The following is a 23,332-nucleotide window of genomic DNA, read 5'->3' on the forward strand; positions in this document are numbered from 1 at the left end:
TCCAACCCCGCATTTAAAAAGTGTATCTTGTCAAATTGTGACAAATTGTTGAATTGTTGTTACCCGAATAGCAAAGAACTCGCTAACTAGAAGTAACTTTCGTTTCCTCCAAGCACGTCCTTTAGGTAACAAACTGAATCTACTCTTTGTACTTCCGTAACCTTGAAAAAAAGGTGGGCCGGGGGCTCGGCAAAACCACTGGGTTATTCCCAAGAAGGCTCCAACACGTTTTCAAAATGGTTTTTAGGCGGAGTATTGCTTTCAACTTACAAAAAGGAAACAGTATAGGCTGGTGCAGAACTAATCTAAAAATAGGGCTTTGGTGAAAAGGCTTTCTGCCCTCAAACATGAAGGGTGCTGGTATGTTGGTGCGTATCCATTCATCTATGGATGGACACTTAGGTTGCTTCCGTATCTTGGCTACTGTAACTAATGCTACGCTACACACAGGGGTGAATGTATCTCTTCAATTTAGTGTTTTCATTTTCTCTGGGTAGATACCCGATAGCGGAATCACTGGACGGTATGGTATTTCTATTTTTAATTTTTTAAGGAAACTCCGTCCTGTTTTCCACAATGGCTCTGTCAATTTACATCCCCACCGATAGCGCACAAGGGTTCCTTTGTCTCCACACCCTTGCCAACATTTGTTGTTTCTCGTCTTTTTGATAGTAGACATTCTGACAGGTGTAAGCAGATATCTCACTGTGGTTTTTATTTGAGTTTCCCCGATTATTAGTAACGATGAGCATCTTTTCATGTATGTGTTGGCTATCTGTGTGTCTTCATTGGAGAAAATGTCTATTCAGATCTTCTGCCCACTTTTCAATCAGAGTATTTGTATTTTTGGTATTGAGTTGTAGAAGTTCTTTATAGATTTTGGATATGAACCCCTATTGGATATGTCACTTACAAATGTCTTCTCCCATTCAGTGGGTTTGACTTTTCATTTTGTTGACGGTCTCCTTCATTGTGCAAAAGCTTTTTATTTTGGTGTAGTCCTGGTAATTTAGTTTTGCTTTTGTTTCCCTTACCCGAGGAGACCTATCTTGACAAACGTTGCTAAGGCTGATGTTAAAGAGACTACTGCCTATGTTTTCTTCTAGGAGTTTTATGCTTTCAGGTCTTTAAATCCATTTTGAGTTTATTTTTGTGTATGCTCTAAAAAGTAGTCCAGTTTCGTTCTTTTGCATGTAGCTGTCCAGCTTTCCCAGCCCCATCTATTGAAGGGACTATATTTTCCCCGTTGTACATTCTTACCTCCTTTGTTGTAGGTTAATTGAGGATGGTTCTTTTGTCTTAAGGAAAGCGTTGGTGGGAGGACAGAGGAGGAACCCGGGTACGTATACGTGTTGTAGGAATGGTATGAGATAAGTGGGGGAAGAGATATTTGCAGTACAATTTTGGCTATAATCAGCTTCTTAGTTACTTTGGCTAGGGTCATTAAATAACAGAAATAACTATTTTTGCAATTTTGTTAGTATTTTCCTTTCAAACAAAATACAAAAATGGCTAAGAGGTAAAAAGTTGTCCATGGAGGGCTTATGGATATGCCACTGTAGGTATAATCACAGCGTAATGTGAAACTTTATTTATGTGTCAGAAAGAATATACCATGATGCTCCATAGATGTGTCTTTCCACTTTAGTTAGTCCTGTATCTGTGAATTAACATTCTTCCCAAAATTAAGACACCACGTAGTCATGATGCAATTAGTCAGAAGGCCACAATCAAAAGCAGCTGTAAAAGTATCTCTCAGATTTAAGTCATCATTTTCACAGCCTGGCTAACGAAGAGAAATTGAAACTATACTTATTTATGTCATAACTACTAGGCAATAACTATTCAACCCATTAAAGTAAAAACTGGGAACAATCTGAGAATTTTAGATGTTCAGATTCCTAAGAACAAATAAGGTAAATCAACCACTGAGGGAGTTTCTACCTGTGATGTCGAGTCCTCTCTCTCTGCCTAGCGTCAAAGCTGATGATGCGAGGAGTAATGGTTTCATTAAAGACATGAATGAAAGAAAAATCCTATTATCTGATCTGTAACAGTCATGTATTAGAAATAGTGATGTAAGTTTTTACCTTTCCCCGGGATACTGGCACGTCGACACGGTTATAAGTGATCTCGGATCTGGAGGTCCACGCAAAGTGAGACATAATGTGGCCTGAGCATAGGTTAGTGCCATCAAGTTCTTCTGCTTTGGCAAATGCACCGGTGAAACATCTGACAGCTCACACGTGGTTTGTTGTTGTTTTTGAAGCGTGTGAGAACAATTTTACTGTTTCTTTTCCAGTTGGGTTTTTTAAATTGTTTTGGTTTCGATTCCAGTAGTTAGCGGTGTTGTATTAATTTCAGGTGTACAATACAGTGAGTCACCAATTCCAGACGTCACTCGGTGCTCATCATGACAGGTGAGCTCCTTAATCCCCATCACCTGTTCTACCCATGTCCCCGCCCACCTGCTCTCTGGTGTTCCTCGGTGTGTTCTCTACAGTCAAGAGTTTTGTTTCTTGCTTTGTCTCTCTCTCCATGTCTTTTTTCCTTGGCTTGTTCGTTTTGTTTCTAAAATTTGAGTGACATCATACGGTTTTTGTCTCTCTGACTGACTTAGATTACATATGATTTCAATACTTGCTCCAATGCACACTTAAGGTCACAGAAAATTCTAATATTCAAAACATACTGGAAGTTATGTTGACCCAAATAGGCAAAGCAGTCAGTCAATAGTTTATGGCAGTAAAGCCTCAAATCTCTAATCAGAAGTATATGAACAGCTCCCCAGTGGCGTTTTCTATACACCTTCAGAGAATTTGCTGCCCTCAATTTTCTGATTGAAATGGGGAAGGCCAAGTTCCTTTGATTGTTCATTTTATTTTAAGGTCCCCTTTTATCACCACAACTTTCCCTTCTATATAGCACAGGGGGAAAATGTGGCGAAATAGAGGTAGCAAAAAAAAAAAAAATCTACAGGGGAACAAGAGGCCATATTGAGCACATACCGAAAGAAAATCTTTCTGGAAAGACTGTCAAAAGGTCACATGGAAAAGTAGTCCAGGAAAGACAGAAGCATAAATGATACCTAAATAAAAAGTCCATGTGAGGAACAGTTCAAGGTATTTTGATAAAAGAAGGATAAAATAAACAAGCCAGGGTGTCCTAGGGGAGTAGAAACAAAGCAGTCACCCATAAATCACTTTAAAGACAGTAAATAGGGAGGTTTTTCTAAAGAAAAAATAGCAAAAGGAGAAATAAACTGTCATAACTTGTTACACCTCTTGATTCTAATGGAGCAAATGTTAAGTTCTGCCGCAGAGGGAGGTCTATCAGAAGGAGCCCTGGAAGATGAGGAGGTCACGGAGGCGATAAAGTACAATCGGGGAAAAGGGTTTAGTGAGGATGAGGCCGCCTGAGTCAACGCCACAGAATCCCTCCTTGAAACGGTCAGGGGCAGAATAGCGGTGATTAACACAGCAGGACAAATAAGTCGAAAAATAGGAGATCCCAAACCAAAGACAAGAACGAACAAGCAAAGGCCAACAAAAGTTAGGGTCTACACCTACCTAGTGAGCGAGCCATTTTTAGGTTGCTTTCCATTTTCAACTTCAAGATCTGGCCACATGGCTGGTCTAATTCAGATGATAGGATTTCATGGCTTTTCTAGTAGGACTGCTACCAACAGCAGGCTTCAGACAGTTAGCCTGAAGTACCCTAATTCTTTCAGTTCTCTGACCCATTAGTCCTAGAGTCCAGTCAACCAAATGTCACACAGAACACTCTCCCTGAGCTTGCCTCCCACCCACAAAAACCAACCCAGATCTTGTCCCTGAAGGAGCTCTGGTAGGGAGTCCCATTCTTCTTGGGGTGAGCCCCGACGTCAGTGCAGAGAGGTCGATCTTTGGGCCCTTCCCTCTGCAGAGATAAACCTCTGACCTCCCACCTGGGGCGAAGGGTGGAAGGCTGGGAATTCTGTGAGAATCTGGGTGGAGGAAACGCTACCGTGTTCCCCATAGACTTTGACTCACACCCTTCTCTGTCTCTGGGTCATCCCTGGCTGCATCCACATCTGGAGCTTCTCCCGAACTCCTGCCCGCCTTTCTTGTGCATCCCCATCTGTGGGCGTCCTCCAGACCCTACCATCAGCTACCACTTCTTGTTTCTGCCACGGTCTCTGTCACCAGTGGCTCCCCTTTCTCTCATCCTTGTGGAGTGAAGCTTTTCAAATCTCTACGACTCTTTTGGTGGGTCTCTCTCAGGAGGGGGCTGCGTGGGCAGGGGCAATCAGCACTTGAACCAAAAGTTCCACAAAGTTACTGGCACCTTCCGCATCTATACTGAACACACTGCTTTTTGGTCACTGGTGCTATGATTTCCGTGCTTTGCTTTGCCAAATAGATTCTTTAAGTTGTCAGGCTAGGACTCTTTATAAGCCTTAACATCAACGGTGCTGGACATAGAACAGCTACGCAAAAACGCACGTGGCTCATTTTGAGCCTCAAGAAGAAAATCAGGTATGCGTAAGCATACCTTTGCTCACCACTCCGCCTGTGGCGTCCTCCTCTGCTCACTTTCTACCTAATGTCCTGGCTGTTCCTCCAGCTCCACCTCTTTGCCTGGCCCTCCCACGCCTTTGATGCTGGTGCTTCTTGGCGATTGTGCCCTGGCCTCTCTTTTCTCACTCTGCACGCAGACGCTCTCACCCATTCCTCTGGCTTCAAGAAACCTCTATGTGCTGATGACTCCCACGCTTATGTTCCTCAGGCTAGATACGCACCTATATCTACCTATAGATGTCTGCTTGGATGTCTCACGGGTGCCTCAAATTTCACATGGTCCCCACCCATCTGTGGCTCTTTCCGGGTTCCCCAAGTCAGTGAACATCACCACCCGTCATCCAGATCAGAAACCTGGGCTCTGTGCCCCACGTCTCCCTCTTTCTCACCTACCCATCCCAACCCAATCCAATCATCCAAGTCCATCCCCAGCCATTCAGTTCCCTAGGTGCCAGCCACCCCTGTCCTCACTCGGGCCGCTGTCATCCTTCAAGAGCCTCCCAACCAATCGCTTACCCGCAGCAACACACTGTGGACATGTAATCCAGCATGTCAGTTTCTGGTATTTTGTAAAGACCCCCCCACAATCCGATCTTGACTCACTTCTCCAGCCTCATTTGTTTGATGATTCCCACCTCATAGGCACCATGCTCTGTGTTTATTTCCTTCAATGCGCATGGCTCTCCATTAGCCCCAGACCTTGGTGGATATTATTCTCTCTGCCTAGAAGATTATTCCTTCCACCCCCATGTTCTCAATCCACTGTCTTTACCTCATTCTTCCTTCAGATCCCTGCGCAGAAAGGACTCCAGAAGCCTCTCTGGCTACCCTACGCTCCCTATTTTGGATTCACTGCCTCCTATGGATACCATAACACCCTTCCTCATCCATGAGGATGTACTTCCTCATCATGGGTTTTATCATAGAGTGTAATTGCCTTTTTCTGTCTGTATCTCCCTCTTACCCATAGGCTCAGGGTGTACAATGCCCACGCTAACTTGTTCCTTGTTTTAATTGCACCCCAGGGCCTAAGACATGGTGCACAATCCATATACACTTGTGGCATGAATCCATGAAAGAATAACCAGTATTTCATTGACTTCCGTTTTAATCTTTGCTTTCCTATAACTTTTGATTTCTAACATAAAACATTCAAAAGACAAATATTTCTCAAGACAGATGCTTTTTTTTTAAATTTCAGAGGTTTGCTTATTTATTTATTCCAACATATTCCATTCTTTCCTTATGCGACTGGCCTGAGGAAGAGAGCCACCCAAATCAGCGCAGTCCCAGATGGGCCAAAGGAGGGAGTCTACCACTTTCTTGGGTGACCTCCCATGAGGAGATTCCAAAGGTACAGTGATTCTTTGGGAGCTGGGAAATAGGTTGTGGTACCTTGCAAGCAAGACTTCTAAATGCAGGTATAGATTTTAGCCCACTGGCCAGAATACACAATATTTGTATTTTCTCTAAAGCTATTTCTTGGAAATTAAATAAAGTGTAGAGATTCATTATTAATATACATTTTTAAACTATCAGATGACTCTGCATAAAAGTAACAGTTGGTTCTTCTTTGTGTTCAATATGTTCGTGTGTGTGTGTGTGTGTGCGCGCGCGTGTTAGGAGGGGAAGACTGGATTAAAATCTTTGTTTATAATTAAAAAAAAAAAAAGCCAGACGCTCTATTATTTAGGATTCTATGTTCTTTTTTATGGACCATTATTGGAGGTCAAGGGCTGAGACTGGTGTCTATGTAGATTTCAGAAGAAAGTTCCCCCAAAGGGGTCAAAGCTAGAAACCATTCACTAATCCTGATGATTCAGCTTAATAATGATAATGACAACAAACATTGGCTGTCGTACGCCTTCCTGAGCACTTAGAAGAAAACAGGTGATGGCTCAGAAAAAAATCAAGGTAAGCTGATCTCGATAAGCAGTTGGAAACAGTAGAGGGGAAAATGGTCTTTGGCATCAGATTAGACTGTCACCTAAACTCGCTCCTTCATCTCTCTGAGCTTCACTCTACCGATCACTAAAACTGTGGTAATAAATGCTCCATTTTAGTGGCAGCTCTAGAGACACTGCGTGAAAACACATGGTGTCTTGCAGCAATACAATAAATGGTAGCCATTATTTCCTCTTTTAGTCTAATGATTTCGCTTGCTGCAGATACAATGCGTATCTGTTCCCCAACAGGGCATGTCACAAAGGTGCTCACGGTAGCCTTGTGCAAAAGGGAAACATGAAGTGAAATTATAGCACGTTAAATTAAATTAAGTAAATAGCCCCACATTCTGTAAGGACAGATCACTGCCCACCTGAAGACTGGTTTCTAGGAACCTGTCACAAGGCTTTGTCATTGGCTCCATTCAATGCAATGCTTTTATCAATGATTTGGAAGAAGAGCAGAATTGGGAGGTGTAGGTAGTATTTTTATTGTTATTATTTATTTATCTTTTGCACACATCTCGGTTGTCTTTATTAAAAGATGATACAGAAGTGATACAGTGATACCTAAAGGGTCTTGAATATAAGATAAGAAGACAGAGGTCCCTAATGGAATGTCCCCGAACCTTCTGGCACTGGCCCCTGCAGGATCTGTTAAGTCTCCTTGCACGATTGCTGCATGTTCCTTCCGGTGCTCAACCAGCTTCAGGAATACTTCATATTTCTTGTCATAGTATCTTTTATCCTCCAGTCTAGGAAACACGACTTTCCCAACTTTGCGCATTCTAGCCATTGCCTCCGGTACAGAAGTGAAATCCCCAGAGGCACCGGCACCCAGAATGACAGCGCCCACAAGAACAGACTCCACTTCTTGCGACAGGACCACAGGCATGCCTGTCATGTCCGCGTGCACCTGCACAAAAGGGGATTCCTGCTCAGGCCTCCACACAGGAAAACAGCGCTGATACAGTGCCCTGCCACCCCCAAGGTCTCTATAATGAGGTGGGTCCCAAAAGCAATGGCTTGAACTGTGGTCAGATAGAGAATGGCAAGATCACTGACGTCCTGAGACAGGTAATATTTTAAAAAACAAGACAGGGTATTAAGCAACATTAGGAATTATTTTTAATTTTTACAAGTATGCTGAAAGGATATAATGGTTATCTAAAAGAGTATCTTTTTTTCCTGGGGCAAAATATCAAAATATGTGTATAGGTCACTGAAATGTTATAATGTCTGTGTGTTTATCCACGAACAATCTAAAAGTAAAATAATGTACGTGTGTGTGTGTGTGTGTGTGTGTGTATAATGAAGACAAAGAAAAATCCCCAGAACTGAAGGACATGACTTTGCACTTTGAAACAGCCCACTCAAAAAATAAACCCACGTGAATGTACATCATAGTGAAGTACTTGAATACTGGATATTAAAAAATATCCTAAAAACTACCAGAGAGAAAATACAGGTTACAGGTGAGGCATGAAGAATGAGAATGGCATCAAGCATCTCACAGCAACTGTGGGACCGGGAATATAATTCTGGGGGAAAAAATGAAATTTTTATCCACCCGACTTGTCAATTAGGTATAAAGGTAGAGTCAAGACATTTTCAGACATAGAAGATATTAAAAGATCTATTGAGTCAACTGAGTTTCGATTAGAGTTCAAAGACATTCCATTGGGAAAGGACAGTCACTTCAACAACTGGACAGCCATACACAAAAGCACCAAGTGGGACCCCTACCTCACACCATGCACACAGATTAGCTCAAAATGGACAAACAACCTAAATATAAGACCTAAACCGTAACACTTCTAGAAGAAAACAGGGGCAAATCTCCATGGCTTGAAATTTGACAAAGGATTCTTAGACACGACACTAAAAACAAAAACAACAAAAGAAAACTAGATAAGTTGGACTTTTTCAAGATTAAAAAATATTGTGCATCAAAGAACACTATCCACAAGGCACAAAGCAACCTACAAAATGGGAGAGAACATTTACAAGTGATATTATCTCATAAAGGCCTAATATCTATAATATATAAAGAACTTTTACAACTCAACAACAAAAAGACAACCCAACTTAAAAAATAGGCACAGGATTTGAACAGACAGTTCTCCAAAGATATACAAATAGCGAACAAGTACATGGAATGATGTTCACATCATTAGTCATGAAGGAAATTCAAATCAAAATCACAATGAAATATGCCTTCACACCCACTACGATGCCTATAACTTAAGAAAATGGAAAATAACAAGTACTAGTGAGAATATAGAGAAGTTAGAACTCTTGTTCATTGCTGGCAGGAATGTAAGATGGTTCAGCTGCCATGAAAAATAGTTTGGCAGCTTCTCAAAATGTTAAATAGAATTACCATATGATTCGGCAATTCCACTCTTAGGTATACATACACCCCAAATAACTGACAACAGGTACTCGAACAAATATTTGAGCACAAATCTTCATAGCAATCGCTAAAAGGTGGAAACAACCCAGATGTTTGTCAGTGGGTAAATGAATCAACAAACTGTGGTATATATACACAATAGAGTATTATTAAGCCACAAGAAGGAATGAGGTACCCACACATGCTACAATATGGCTGACCCTGGAAAACATTATGCTAAGTGGTTGCTCATTGCTAAGGCTGGGGGAAGGGGAAAGGGAGTGAGTACAGGGCATTATTTTGGGGTGATGGAAATATTTTAGAACTAGCAGAGGGAATGGTTGCACAGCATTAGAGATGTCCTAAATGACAATGAATTTTTCACTCTAAGATGTTTAATTCTGTTACATGAATTTTACCTCCATTAAAAAAAAGTCACGTATCTTTTCTAAGGATTTCCTCCGATAAAATGAAGAAGTAATAAATTAAAAAAGGAAAGAGATGTGAGATCCAGGAATCAGGGGGTCAAATCAAGGAGGCTAAGGGATCTGGTAGATGACAAGACACGGGGATCACATGACAAGTGTGTATCAGGTCTGACGCGTACCCAGGCCAGGTGGGAGCAAGACAGAAGGTCCAGAGAAGAGATCCTTAAGAGCAGAAAATCACTAGACTGCCTAATAGATCCGGGTGTATACAAAAAAGATTTGTAAAACTGGTAGAGAATTTGGGGTGGGAATTAGTGAAAATCCATGAAAAGCTTACAAAAATTACGAATTCTAGCGAGAAATGTAAAAGTATACTACATGACTTAGTTATAAACAGCATTTTCTGACTCATTAAAGATCTGAACACTGAAGATTTATGTAACCAAAATTACAACATAATTATCTATTATACTGCGAGCATTTGAGAAAGGACATGTGTGTGTGCGCGCGCGCGTGTGTGTGTATGCGGTGTGACGTTGACAGGTGAGTTAAAGGGAGTTCAGTCCTAATGTTGCAAACTGAGAACTCAAAAGATAATGATTATAGCTGAAAAAAAAATCTAGAAGCACTAGGATTGGAATATTATTTAGAGAGCAGAAGGTAAGTGCCCATAGAATCCGTTTAAGGAGTTCAAAGTGGTTTCCTTTGGGATGAGGGAATTGTAGGTGCTTCTCAGAACTTTTTGGCTCTCCACGTGCACATATCAAAGTTGAGCTTTTAATAACTAGATTAAAAGAAAATGTTTAATGCCAAAATAGATTGGATGGGTGCACACTGAGGATTTCATCTTTTGTTTTTTTATTTTTTTAATATGAAATTTATTGTCAAATTGGTTTCCATACAACACCCAGTGCTCACCCCAAAAGGTGCCCTCCTCAATACCCATCACCACAAAAGGCCCCAAATAGCCAAAGTAATTTTGAAGAAGAAGACCAAAGCAGGAGGCATCACAATCCCAGACTTCAGCCTCTACTACAAAGCTGTCATCATCAAGACAGCATGGTATTGGCACAAAAACAGACACATAGACCAATGGAATAGAATAGAAACCCCAGAACTAGACCCACAAAAGTATGGCCAACTAATCTTTGACAAAGCAGGAAAGAATATCCAGTGGAAAAAAGACAGTCTCTTTAACAAATGGTGCTGGGAGAACTGGACAGCAACATGCAGAAGGTTGAAACTAGACCACTTTCTCACACCATTCACAAAAATAAACTCAAAATGGATAAAGGACCTGAATGTGAGACAGGAAACCATCATCCTTTGTTTTTTTTAAAGAATAATGCTCAAAGGACGAAAGGTTCACAATTATTCATTCCAGGTTGTGGGAAAGCTGATAAATTGCTTTGGTATTTGTTCAATCTGTACTTTTCTGTATAGCTAACATTTCTTAAATTAACATATGTTAATGAACTCTATAATTAGCTTCACAATCAGGATGGAAAGCTACCTGAAGGATGGTTTACACACACACACACACACACACACACACACACGCGCGACTGCTGAGCTACTAGCTTAAAACGAAGGATCTTTTAAAAAATGTCTGCAGAATTCATAGAAATCCGGCATTCTGATCAAGGGATGCATAACAGTGGACCCATGGGGCTCTGTCTTAGTTCTCTGGAACATACCTGGAGGCCGTGGTCTTTTCTAAGGTGGTGCATATTCAAGGGATGGTGATGAGGGACTCGGGAGACTGGTAGCCCTGAGCGATGCTTGCAGACATCTCTGGAAGACTGTCCTCTACAAGAGGGGCTGAGGGATGACTGGTCCAGCACAAGTGGTCCTTATTACTGACAACATTTTTTGCTCGCCTTCTATGAGGATGCTGTGATCGCATTTAAGTTTCCCTTATGCAATTTACTTTCCTAAATGCAATTTTTTATACCTGTTTTCTACTTTTGTAAGAAAGATAAATAACAAAGAAAGCCAGAAAAATCTGTTCAAAAGAGTCATTTCCAAGGTATCACACTGAGAGAATGTGGATTGGGTCTCCTGCATTTGACTGCATTTTTATTACTGATTGCCGATGGCAACCTCACGCTTAAGCAGCAGTACAGATTATTGCCTTCGGTTTTTCAGTGCGCTTATGAAATCACAAAAACATGCAATGTTTTTGTTCCTGTTGCTTATTTCACAGATCTTTAGAAGTCACTTTTTTTTTTTCATTTAAAAAGGGTTTAGTGAGGAGCAATAAAAGGATAGACTTAGTACAACGGATAACACACTTTTCCTTATAAAGATATCTAGCTGCTTATACACGTATACACATGTACATCATATGGGTTAAAATACTAGAGGAAATAAAATTTTTAGAAATTGCAACGTTTTCTGATTGTTAAGCATATCAGCTAGCTTTAGGGTATTAATTTTACTCTACTTACATTAATTGAAGCCCAAGCTTCAGAATAGTGGGGGATAAACGTTAAACTGATCTAAGTAAAAGGGTTTCTCCTTTATTCCCTCTTCTGGAAATAAGGGGAGAGAGATGTAAAGAGAAAACAGTAAGCCCCCCAGCCCCCACTATATAGCCTTGAAGTAACCAGCTCACAATTCTCAGTATCACTTAGAAAAGATCATCTCATCGGTACTTCTATATAACATGAGGCAGACGGAACATATAATTATCCATATTTAATTAAGGGTATATAAACCCGTGTTACCTGGGATCAATATGCCCTGTGGTAAGCTACTTCCATCAGATTCCATAAAGGAACATTGTTTTGCATAGCTTTCTAGGAACCCGTCTATCGCACAAAACAAGGCCGATCTGCGGAAGGAAGCTTACCAAAGTCATACTGGGCACGTTAAGGAGGAGGACTGGCTTGTCCGGTGTTTGAATTTCTCCGGCCAAAAAACACAGGTGCGAACTCCCTGCCCCTTCCTCCCTAACCTAGCCTCCCCAGTCGCTGCCTTCATCAAAAGGGTGTTTTGAAACCGGGAAAGGCAGGGCGCCGCCGGCCTCCAAACACCGTCTACGCGCGCCTACGCGCACCGTTTCTCAGCGCAGGCTTCGGCGTCCAGAGCGTCAAGGCTACGCATCCACGCACGTGCCGGGTGGAAATTCTACTCCTCCTCTTCCACGCGGATTGTGCGCAGGCCCAACCCGGGCGGCCGACGCTGGGCCAGCCCTTGGACGGAGCCCATCCCCGGGCGCGGGATGGAGGAGGGCTCCTACCTTTGCTTCCCGCCGCCGCCGCCGCGTCACTCGGCCCGAACGCGCGCAGCTGCGCCCCGCCCGCTCCCTCGGTCCTCCCCGGGGGCTTCCGCCCTCGTCCCAGGCCCTAACCGTGCACGGGAACGGCCCCGGGCCCGCACCAGCACCCCCCCCCCCCCCTTCCCGCGCGCGGGGTCTGCAGCCTCCGAAGGGATGTGACCCATCTGCTGGCGGAGTCGCTGAGGCTAAAACCTGCGACAGGTTCGGTGACCCGGAGACTCCGACCCGGGAGGCGCGACGCTCAGCCTTCGCCGCGAAAAGCGGCGGCGTCTGCCGCCCCCTGCCGGCCCGGGTCGGCGCGCTCTTTGCTCAGCAGCGTTCCAGAAAAGCGGAGCACCTCCAAGGCACGTCCAGAGTAAAGGCCGCCGGCCGCGTGGGCCGGAGTTAAGTCTCCCTGCGTCAGAGCGGTGGCCCCAGGCGCTGGGATCGCGGCAGGAGAGGCGGTTTCAGGGCTGCGTCGCTGGAAACTCCAAGCCCTAGCGGGAAGCCAACTTTCCACGTTGAGCACGTAACATAATCTACTTTGTCTCCTCTGGTTTACCGTCTCTCCAGACGAACAAGCCTCTGCAAAATCGGGCTTACGAAGAAGTTTTCTTCGGAGAAGCAAATGTTGGCTGTGCCGATTCCCTGCCTGGGAGTTGTTGGCCGCATCGAACTGATGCCCTTAAACGCATTTGAACAATCAATCAGGAAGGCGATTTGAAAAGGAACGTTCCGTTCGACTGAACAGGTTTCTACTTGAGCACCAAGACGCCCTCTGCAGGTTTGGGGATATAAAAGAGAACTAAAATGAGCCGTGTGTTTCCTGCAGGAGTTCGACTCAGCTTGGCGATGTCCATCCCAAAAGCAGGAAGCAAACCGAACTCTGCACAACCAAGAGGCAAACTCAGTGCAAGAAATTAAAATGTGCAGACCTGAGCAGATAGTCCCGGGGCAGTGGCCCCAGAGTAAGTTGGTCTAGGCAACACCCTTTAGGCAGTGGCCTCTGATTTGGATTCTGCTTTGTCTACCTGTCCTTGGCTTTGCCTCATTGCTGCAAATGCAGCAGGCGCTCCATAAATGCTTATTTATGGTTGATGCAATGGTTGATAACTTTGGTGGATGATGAGAAGCTGGAGGCTTTCTGCAGCAGTGAGGCTGAAGGGTCTGGCTGGGGCATTCAATGCCCTGTCAGTCCCTACCCCAACCAGCCTCACTAGCTGTGTGACACTGGACCCGTTATGAACCTCTCCTCACTCCTCGGCCAGCAAAATGCAAATGATAATAACAGTGCCTCCTGCTTAGGATCAGGATGAAGAGTAAGTGTTAATAACGTATGCAAAGTGTTTAGGGTGGAGCCTAGTACATAGCCAGTACTCAATCAAGTGGTGCTATTATCCTTTTTGTTACCACTGCTGTTCCTTCTTTCCCCAAGTTGCAATGCACTAGTTAATAGCAGTCACTTGAGGGGCGCCTGGGTGGCTCAGTCGGTTGAGCGGCCGACTGTGGCTCAGGTCATGATCTCGTGGTCCGTGAGTTCGAGCCCCCTGTCGGGCTCTGTGCTGACAGTTCGAGCCTAGAGCCTGTTTCAGATTCTGTGTCTCCCTCTCTCTCTCTCTCTCTCTGACCCTCCCCCGTTCATGCTCTGTCTCTCTCTGTCTCAAAACTAAACGTTAAAAAAATTTTTTTTAAAAACTAAAAAAATTTTTAAAAAAGCAGTCACTTGAAACCCAGATATTTGGGTAGGAAGGTGGCCAATTTCCACTGGCATAACACTGGACAAGTGAGTTTCAATCTCCTGAGCTATAAAATGGCAATGATTATAATAGCAAAGGATATGGTGATTATTTCGTGATGTGACATTGTGCTTAATTCGTAGAGTTGATTGTGCCCAGTGCAGAGTGGACAAGCCTACAGTAAGTGGTAGCTAGTAGTAAAACAAATTTTTTGTTTAATTTTTATTTATTTTGAGAGAGGGGGCAGGGCAGAGAGAGGAAGAGAGAGAGTCCCAAGGAGACTCTGAGCTGTCGGCACAGAGCCCGATGCGGGGGTCGAGCCCACGAACCCGTGAGTTCATGACCTGAGCCAAAGATCAAGTGTCAAATGCTTAACTGACTGAGCCACCCAAATAAATTTCCCAAATAAATTTTTTGAAAGGCTATGTTTAGACTAACCACCAATGCTTAATTGTCCCGAGGTAATATTCACGTCTTTGTCTCATTTCACTTTTCCATCCATTTACTTAGCAGAAGGTTAATTCTTAGCAAATTGCCAGTGTCTGAACTCTGTGACACGAAGGTCAGTGACTGTGTACAGCACTTTGTCTGAGTCTGAAGGGCCTTGAGGACTTTTGCCGGTGATGACCGGTGATTATGGCCTGGGTGGGTGGAGGGTCTTGTCGGAGAAACCAAACCTGTTAGCTCTGGCAATTATTCGGATACGCCGCTTGGTTTTGAGAAGTTGATCAAATCAAACTGAACAATATTTGCCACAATCTGGCACTCCTTGCTGACAGGAAAGGATTCTGGAAGGAACGGGGCTAGAGACGCGTGGCAGGAGGCCGGCAGTGAGACATCGGGTACCCATCGCCTGTATACCTGTATACCTTTTCAGGACGATATGCACACCCGTTACTGAACTGGAACGCGGACTTAGCAGATGCCTTTTACTCTCTGGGCGCCCCTCGGGACTCAGGAAGCCAGGCTGGAATGATTCAGAAGAGGGTTTTTAAAAGTCCAGGGAACTACTTTCTGTTTCCGTGCTCTAAGACTAAGCACCAGAGAAACTACTCTTTTGTGAAGGTCAGATGATCCTAGAAAAGGAAGGACCCTACCTTCTTTTCTTCACACATGACAACTTATTCTTTTTCAAGGAACCCGGAGCTCCCCAGTTTGTAGTATACCCTACCTTAAGTCACAGCCTTTAGGTTAAAATGTATAATATTTATCAAGCACCCCCTCCGGTCATCTGACCCCATTCTGATTTTCCACTCTTAGCATCCTCCCCCCATGCTCTTGGTCTAACCATGGCTTTCAACAGCCAGGCAGGTAAAATGAATCTTGATGAGAGCCAGTTACAAATTTTTATTTTATTTTTCAACGTTCATTCATTTTATTTATTTAAAAATATTTTTTAGTGTTTATTCACTTTTGAGAGACAGAGAGAGACAGAGCACGAGCCGGGGAGGGGCAGAGAGAGGGAGACACAGAATCCGAAGCAGGCTCCGGGCCCTGAGCTGTCAGCACAGAGCCTGACGATGGCTGGAATGCACAAACTGCGAGATCATGACCTGAGCCAGAGTGGGACGCTTAGCCGACTGAGCCACCCAGGCGCCCCGATATTCATTTATTTTTTTGAGAGAGAGAGTGTGTGTGTGCGTGCGTGTGTGTGTGTGTGTGTGTGTGTTCATAAGCGGGGGAGGGGCAGGAGGGGAACAGAGGATCTGAAGTGGGCTCTGTGCTATTAGCTTAGAGCCCAATGCAAGGCTCGAACCGACGAACCAGGAGATCACCACCTGAGCTGAAGTCAGAGGCTTAACCAACTGAGCCACCCTGGCACCCCAGCAAGTACAACTTTTAAAAGCATAGTCACTAGCAAACCAAAGTATTGTCACTTTCGCCAGCCACACAGAACCACATTCACTGTCACTCTTCCCTCTGAGCTGTCTCCACCCCTCCCACCCAGACTCAAGTCGGAGCAGCTCAGGCCTGGGAGATGTTTCCGGCAGGGATGAAGGTGCTGGGAGTCTGCCCCCTGGGCCAGGGCACCCACGAAGATGTGATCTGAACAGGCTATGCTTCATTCTCCCAAGAGGCCAGAGGGGTCTCAGGCTCCAGAGTCCAGGCCACCTCTCTGGGCAGCCAGTCCTGGGGCTCCTCTCAGTCTCCGTGAGGAGGCTCACGGACTGGCTCAAAACACCCTTACCTCCTCTCATCTCCTGCCTGTACCCTCGTGTCGCCTCTGCTCTGGGGACAAAACAGAACCCTGAAGGGGCTCACTCAGTTTCCTCGGGGAAACTGCAAACTCCCTGTCAGCAGAGAAGGGTTCTCCCTCTCCTGGTGCTTGGCTCGCGGCCTCCTCTGGCACCTCGAGTCAGTGTCCTCTGCTCTGGCCTCCTCATCACCCATGCGCTCTCCCATCAACCCCACAATGTGGCCTTTGCCCCACACTCCCTCCAGCCCCGACTCTGTATCTTCCCTCTACTCCCTCACGGACCCACTTCCTGAAAGAGCTGTCTGCACGTTGTTTCCATTTTATCTGCCACCGACGCTTCAGCTGTGGCCTGGCGCCCCCTCCCACCTGTCTGCTGCCCCCCTCGTGGCTGAGCTCAACGAACGTTTTTCAGTCCTTATCCTTATAAAGGGACATTTGGGTCGAGTAGGAATTGGAGCTCCTACAGGTCTGAGGAAGAGAGTCGGAGTGTCCCCCAACTGATCTACAGCTGGGGCTTGGGTACAAATGCAGAGCTGGGAGGACCCTCTTACCCTGTCTTCACCTCCCCGATTGGCCTGGGGACAGAGGAGCCACCTGGGAGAAAACTACTGGGATGTCCACACTCTAATGCCTGTTGAAGTTCAAGGATGTAAAGAGGTGACCAACTTGTGGGAAACCACTCAGGCTTCCTGGGAGAGAATGTACCATGAAGGGGAAAAGGACCTTATACCAGAGGTCTACCCCAATACCGTGATATCAAATTGGAGGGACTTTGGGTTCAAGACAGAATAAGGCGCTAATGCCAGAAGTCCATTCGCATCCTGACACCATAGTACCAAAAAACACGTACTTGAATATGCTTTGCAAAAAGATTTCGTGTTTAAGATAACTGAAGATTGGAACACTTTGGACCCCCCAAGAAGCTTTGTGTTGTTATATCCCTGAATGAACGTAACAGGTGGGAGATGTTATCCTTCCGATAAGCCAAAACCTCCCTGTCTGTGTGCAATGACAATTTGGAGTTAATTGTCTGTGAGCCACTGAGGACAGATGAACAAGCTCCTTTACCTAACAAAGGCGCAGTGATATTGAGGTGCTTTGACACCAGTAGCGGAAGGTGGGTGAGAACAAATCTCTGGCTCTACTTTCTTTGGAAGCAGATGTGCCTGAAGCTCTTTGGGCAAACTGTAAGAATCTGATCCGTGTCTAGGTGGGAGAGGGAAGCGTTTTAGCAAAGTACTTTTGTTAAGCTATAGAAAGAGCTGAATTATGAAACACATGTCAACAGATCCAGATGTACAGTGAAACCAATAAAGCTGAGGCTGCAGGGTCCCCTGCAGCAGATTGTGTGTTTTCCAAGATGGCAGCAATAGGACTGCCCATCACGTATGCTCTTCTTACAGAGTGAGGCCAACACTCTTCCCACTGACAGGTAGGCCCTACGTGTTCTCCTTTTGAGTCCGGGCAGGCCTGTGACCATGATGCGTATACTTTCCGAGCTAGGTCTCAAAGAAGCTATAACTTCTGCCAGATTCTCTTGGAACCCAGCTGCCACACGGCGAGGAAGCCCAGGATACATGGAGAAGCTACAGGTGTTCTGGCCTGTAGTCCCAGCTGAGGTCCCAGTGACAAGACACCTTTGAGAGTGCGACATCGGAGTGACCCTAAGTGAGAGAACCACCAGGCTAAGCCCAGTCAACTTACATAGTTGTAGGATATGATACAATAATTGTTCTTATTGCTATGAAATGGATCACCACGTTTAGGGGTGATTCATTCCATCGCAATAAACAATTTTAACAGGCCCCTTGGAGGCTCTGCAAGGGCCCCAGCAATGTGTCCAATGTGATCATATGCTTTTGTAAGATTTCCAAAGGTAAGATATTTTAGCCACAATTGGTTAAAATTTCTGTCTCTTTCCACCCTGACTTCCCCTCTGTCTCTGCAAGTGGCATTAGAGTAGGTGTGGGCATTTTGAGGATTCAGCTAAAGGCAAATTGAGTTGGGGTTCACTTAACTTGGGCTCAATGTGGTGTATTTATGTGCTGTGGACTCACTTCTGTGTAAGTTACTACTGTAAATAGCTTCCAAAATATTTCTAACAACCGCTGTCCCGGTTTGGGGGTGTGACAGGAATGTGTAGGATTATAGATCGTATCATGAGAATGCACCATATGGCATGTGGATTTGAAATGTACAAAGTTCGAAGAGAGTCTGTGGGAATTATTCCAAACTTTACAGCTCAGACATAAGAATAGTTCAACAGATGGGGCACCTGGGTGGCTCGATCGGTTGAGCATCGGACTCTTGGTTTTGGCTCAGGTCATGATCTCACGGTTTGTGAATTCGAGCCCCGCATCGGGCTCTGTGCTGACAGGGTAGCACTTGCTTGGGATTCTCTCTCTCTCCTCTCTCTGCCCCTCCCCTGCTCATGCTCACTCTCTCTCTCAAAATAAATGAATATTAAAAAAAAAACTTTCTAAAAAAAAACAGTTTGACAGAGGCTTTCCTAGATGTGACTATTATCCTGAAAATTTTTCTTTTATTATGAATAATAAGCTATGGAAGTGGAAACTTTTACAGTCTATCAATAATAAAATGTAAGGGAAAGAATGAATTATTTTTCTATTCTCTCATGAGATCTGATGTTACAAAACCATTGTTATATGAAGATTCAATAAAAAATTAGCCAAAAAGGTTAGGGAAAGAGCATTACAGAGGTGGCTCGTGAATTTAATAAAAATATGCTATTTTCCTAGGTTTCTTATATATTTGGTGATAGCAGTGGACAGGGTGAACTTTTGTGGGAGGCCAGACTCTTTTGAGATCGGCATTGTTGAGACGCCCAGCTTTAAAGCCCTGGATTCCCTTGGTTTCTCTGAACCTCCAGTCAGTTCTTCTCTCCAGCTAACTGGTCCCCGTAACCTGGAGGGGCGTCTCTTTCTCTGGGACCTCCCGTGGTCCCTCTTTCTTCTGTCAGGGCACCCTCACCCTACTCTCATTTCAATGCCATGGTCCTGCTGCAATCCCAGATTCTACATCTCCAGCCCACACCTCTTTCCTAGACTCTAGGGCCAGACAGTAAATATTTTATGCACCTGCTGGACATCTCGCCGCCTCTGTCCACCTCAGCTCGACGTTGTCCTGCAGATGTAGCAGTAGCCAGTAGTCAGTTGGTGGGTGTGGCTGTTTGCCAATGTAACAGGATTTATTAAAACAGGAGGCGGCCCCAAGGGCTATATTTGACAACACCTGCCTTCGGCCCAAATATCCAGTTACTTCTGGAAGTTTCCCCGTGGACTTTCACTAGTTCCCAAACACAACATCTCCAAACAGACTCGTCTTATTCCCTCCCGGCTCTGTGTTCCTTCTCAATGAACTATACCACTGCAGGTGCCCAGGACAGAAAGGCGGGCACGAGCCTTGGTTCCACCCCCAGAGTCAGTCAGTCACCAAACCCTATCAATTCTGCTTTCTAATCATCTCCCTAATGTCATTGCTGTTCTCTTTCTCCGCTGCCTTCTTTGAGACCCCTGTGTCCTCCCCTCCTTCCCCCCTGCTTCTTACAATCCCCTCCCACTCTGCAGGCAGAAGGAGGGTGCCACTCTTCCAATCTAAAACCCTTCCGTGGTCCCTTCTGTCTGTCGGTTAAAGAACCCCCTGCCACAGTGTAAGAGGCCAGCAAGACTGGACCCTCCTCAATCAGCCACCGGTTCCCGGTTTCAGCCTGAATGATTTCAGTGGCCCGGACCTCTTGCCTCCGGGACTTTGCACACCTATTCCTTCTTGCTTCTCATCCCTCCCACTTGTCTTCTAGGGCTCTGCTCGATGTCACTTCCTCGGGGAAGTGTGTGCTCACTCCTCAAGACAAGCCAGATGTCGCTCTGCTTGTTCCATGTAGCCTGGGCCTCAGCAGGGCTGAGCACTCACCATGCCACCTGACAGCCCAACTTACGGATCCACAGCGGCCCCGTGTCCATCAGGTGGGAAACTCCCTGAGAGCAGGAATCGGGTCTTACCCACTCGTCTACCCAGCTCCCAGCACGGAGCTAAACACTGTAGACAGCAGAGAGGCTCTACCCAGGAGGGCCGCACCCGGCACAAACCCCGGCCTCCACCCCACCCTCCTGCTTCACTCGGGGACCTTCCCACACTTCCGCTGGACTGTAGAGTTGATGTGGCTGAGTGGGAGACGAGGGAGGCGTCATCGTGTGGGGCCCGCTCGGTTTGGGTGGTGTTTTACCTGTGTGCAGAGGGGTTGGGTGTCTGAGAGGTGGGACTCCTCCAGCCTCTGGATTCCAAACCCGTGTGTGGGGGCTCCTGCTGCCGGGTAGCTCAACCAGACCTTAATAGTCGTCTTGGCCTTGGAAGAGGGGGCAGTGGAGGTGGGGGAGGGGGCCTCTCCCATTCCACTCACACTTCCCCTGCGCTCACAGAAATCAGCCAAAGGCTGAGTCCTGCATGCTGATTTAATATTTTGGTAGTTCTTTTAAGTATTATGGAAGCATTTACCTCATCCTGGGTCCTCTTAAATATATACATATATGTCCGAATATATATATATATCTCCAAATATATATACACATGTACCCAAAAATATATACACAAGTATCCAAATATATATACACACATATGTAAATACATATACACACATAGCCAAATATGTACACATGTAACCAAATATACACAAATATATAAACATATATGCATATATAGATATATATTTTTGCGTTTTAGCTGGAAGTCATTATAAACATACAATAAGCTACAAAAATAATGCTGAGAGATTTGGTATCTCCATTACCCAGCACCCAGCTCCTCCAAGGGTAAAAACTTGCATAACTGAAGTTCATTGTCAATACTGGGAAACTGCTATTGGTCCAGCGTAATGAACTAGTCCACAGACGTAGCTCAGATTTCACCACTTTTTTAAAAAAAATTTTTTTTTAACGTTTATTTGTTTTTGAGACAGAGAGAGACAGAGCATGAACGGGGGAGGGTCAGAGAGAGGGAGACACAGAATCCGAAACAGGCTCCAGGCTCCGAGCTGTCAGCACAGAGCCCGACGCGGGGCTCGAACTCACAGACCGTGAGATCATGACCTGAGCCGAAGTCGGCCACTTAACCGACTGAGCCACCCAGGCGCCCCATCACCAGTTTTGATATAGACTCATTTTTTCTTAAAACATTTTTATGTTATGTACATGTTTTGTGTCTTCCAAGTACTATGAAGAAAGATTTTTGTCATAATTAGCTTAGAGAATAACGAATTTTAAAGATGGAAAGAATGATTTGGCTTCTCTCTTTGTTTTATATGTGGTGACTCTGGATCTCAGAACAGAAAGGATGTTTTTGCCTGGATCTCGGGGGAGTCCTAGTGCTGACTCAGTGTGAGCTGGTAAATTTCTTCTCTGCTAATATTTTTTTTAGGCGGATAAAAATCTAATGAAAAGGTATCCCAATGAAGGCTAATTTTGTTTTTCCAAAAATGAAAACATCTTGATTTCTGCAAACACAACTCAATTAAGAAAATATTGCCTTGCTGAACACTGAATTAGTCAGTCAGATCTTACTTAGAAAGTGCTCCTGGACTGGTTACATTTTAACTCCTGAGCTAACTGAGCAGCCCTGTTATCTCTTTACGGGAGCTGATACGTATCTCATTCCATAGTGCCAGAGACTAAGGAACAAAGGCTAACAGATTTGAAAGAAAGGTCGGATTAAAGAAATGAAAGCCACCTTCCGGTTAATGAGGACATGTTTCCTAGGTCATATGTTCTAGTAAAATAACACAGTAAAAGCACTCTGCAAATTGACATGCAGGGCAAAGAAAAACTTGCCTAGAACCTTTGCAACAAGGAAGGTATACTTTGTTTGAACCCTTACTGGATTAATTAATTGTTGCTAGTTTCATTTTGAAATATATGGTCTTATTGGGGATACTCAGAGAATGGTCATGGTAAAGAAATGAGGTGTCTTAGAATGACAGTCCCCAGGGGGCAGAGCCTGGGCTGGAAGGAACCCTACTGGGGCTGGAGGAAGGGGGAGAGTCAGTAGAGAAAGGTGACCCGTGCAAATGTCAGGCCAGCAACACAAGGCCCAAGCAATGTGAAAGCAAGTCCCTGGGAAGTTGTGACCTGGCCACAGCTTCCACTTTAGGCAAAGTGGGGACAGGTGCCACCAAAGGGGAAACTGCCTCACTCTCCTGGTGAGGTTGACCTGGCCTCGTGTTCATAACTTACCTCTCAGGTTCTTGCAAGGAATTAGCCATTGTAATGCCTGAAGGGAAGGTACTAATTCTCCCCTTCCTAAGGGAACCTGAATGGATCTTGGTGGCAGGCCCCGTGCTGCAGAGCTAAGGAAATTAGATTCATCTTCCGTCTAACTTTGATGTCCTTGTTGTTGGCTACAAGTATAGCAGAAGTCTTCACAAATCTTAGATGCAGAAGTTTCCTGGAGTTCCTTTGGGTAGGGACTGTGATTTGTACCTTTCATGTAATCTTAAAGGAGCCCAACACACAGTAGGTGGTCAGTAAATATTTGATGAATTGGGGGCGCCTGAGTGGCTCAGTCGGTTCAGCATCTGACTCTTGGTTTCAGCTAAAGTCACGATCTCACGGTTCGTGGGTTTGGTTCATGGGTTCGAGCCCCGCATCGGGCTCTGTGCTGGCCGTGCGGGGCCTGCTTGTGATTCTCTCTCTTTCCCTCTCTGCCCCTTCCCTGTTCACACACACTCTCTCTCAAAATAGTTAAAATGTTTAAAAAAACTTTAAAAAATACTTAATGAATTGAACTCAATAAGAATGCACATC

At 44.9% G+C, this 23,332-nt stretch overlaps 1 protein-coding gene across 1 annotated transcript; it reads right to left on the bottom strand.

The window, feature by feature from the left end:
* Positions 1-6,860: 6,860 nt before the first annotated feature.
* On the bottom strand, positions 6,861-7,505 carry LOC109245476 (FGGY carbohydrate kinase domain-containing protein-like). Its single transcript, XM_053905386.1, has one exon. It carries the CDS (start codon positions 7,404-7,406, stop codon positions 7,005-7,007), a length of 402 nt encoding a protein of 133 aa, XP_053761361.1. The 5' UTR covers positions 7,407-7,505; the 3' UTR covers positions 6,861-7,004.
* Positions 7,506-23,332: the final 15,827 nt, after the last annotated feature.

The sequence above is a fragment of the Panthera pardus genome, unplaced genomic scaffold, assembly GCF_024362965.1.
Source record: "Panthera pardus isolate Hobbes unplaced genomic scaffold, ASM2436296v1 HiC_scaffold_17, whole genome shotgun sequence".
Lineage (NCBI taxonomy): Eukaryota > Metazoa > Chordata > Mammalia > Carnivora > Felidae > Panthera > Panthera pardus.

Excerpts from the sequence above, each read along its gene's own strand:
- LOC109245476 (XM_053905386.1), bottom strand. The coding sequence starts at position 7,406 with ATGACAGGCATGCCTGTGGTCCTGTCGCAAGAAGTGGAGTCTGTTCTT.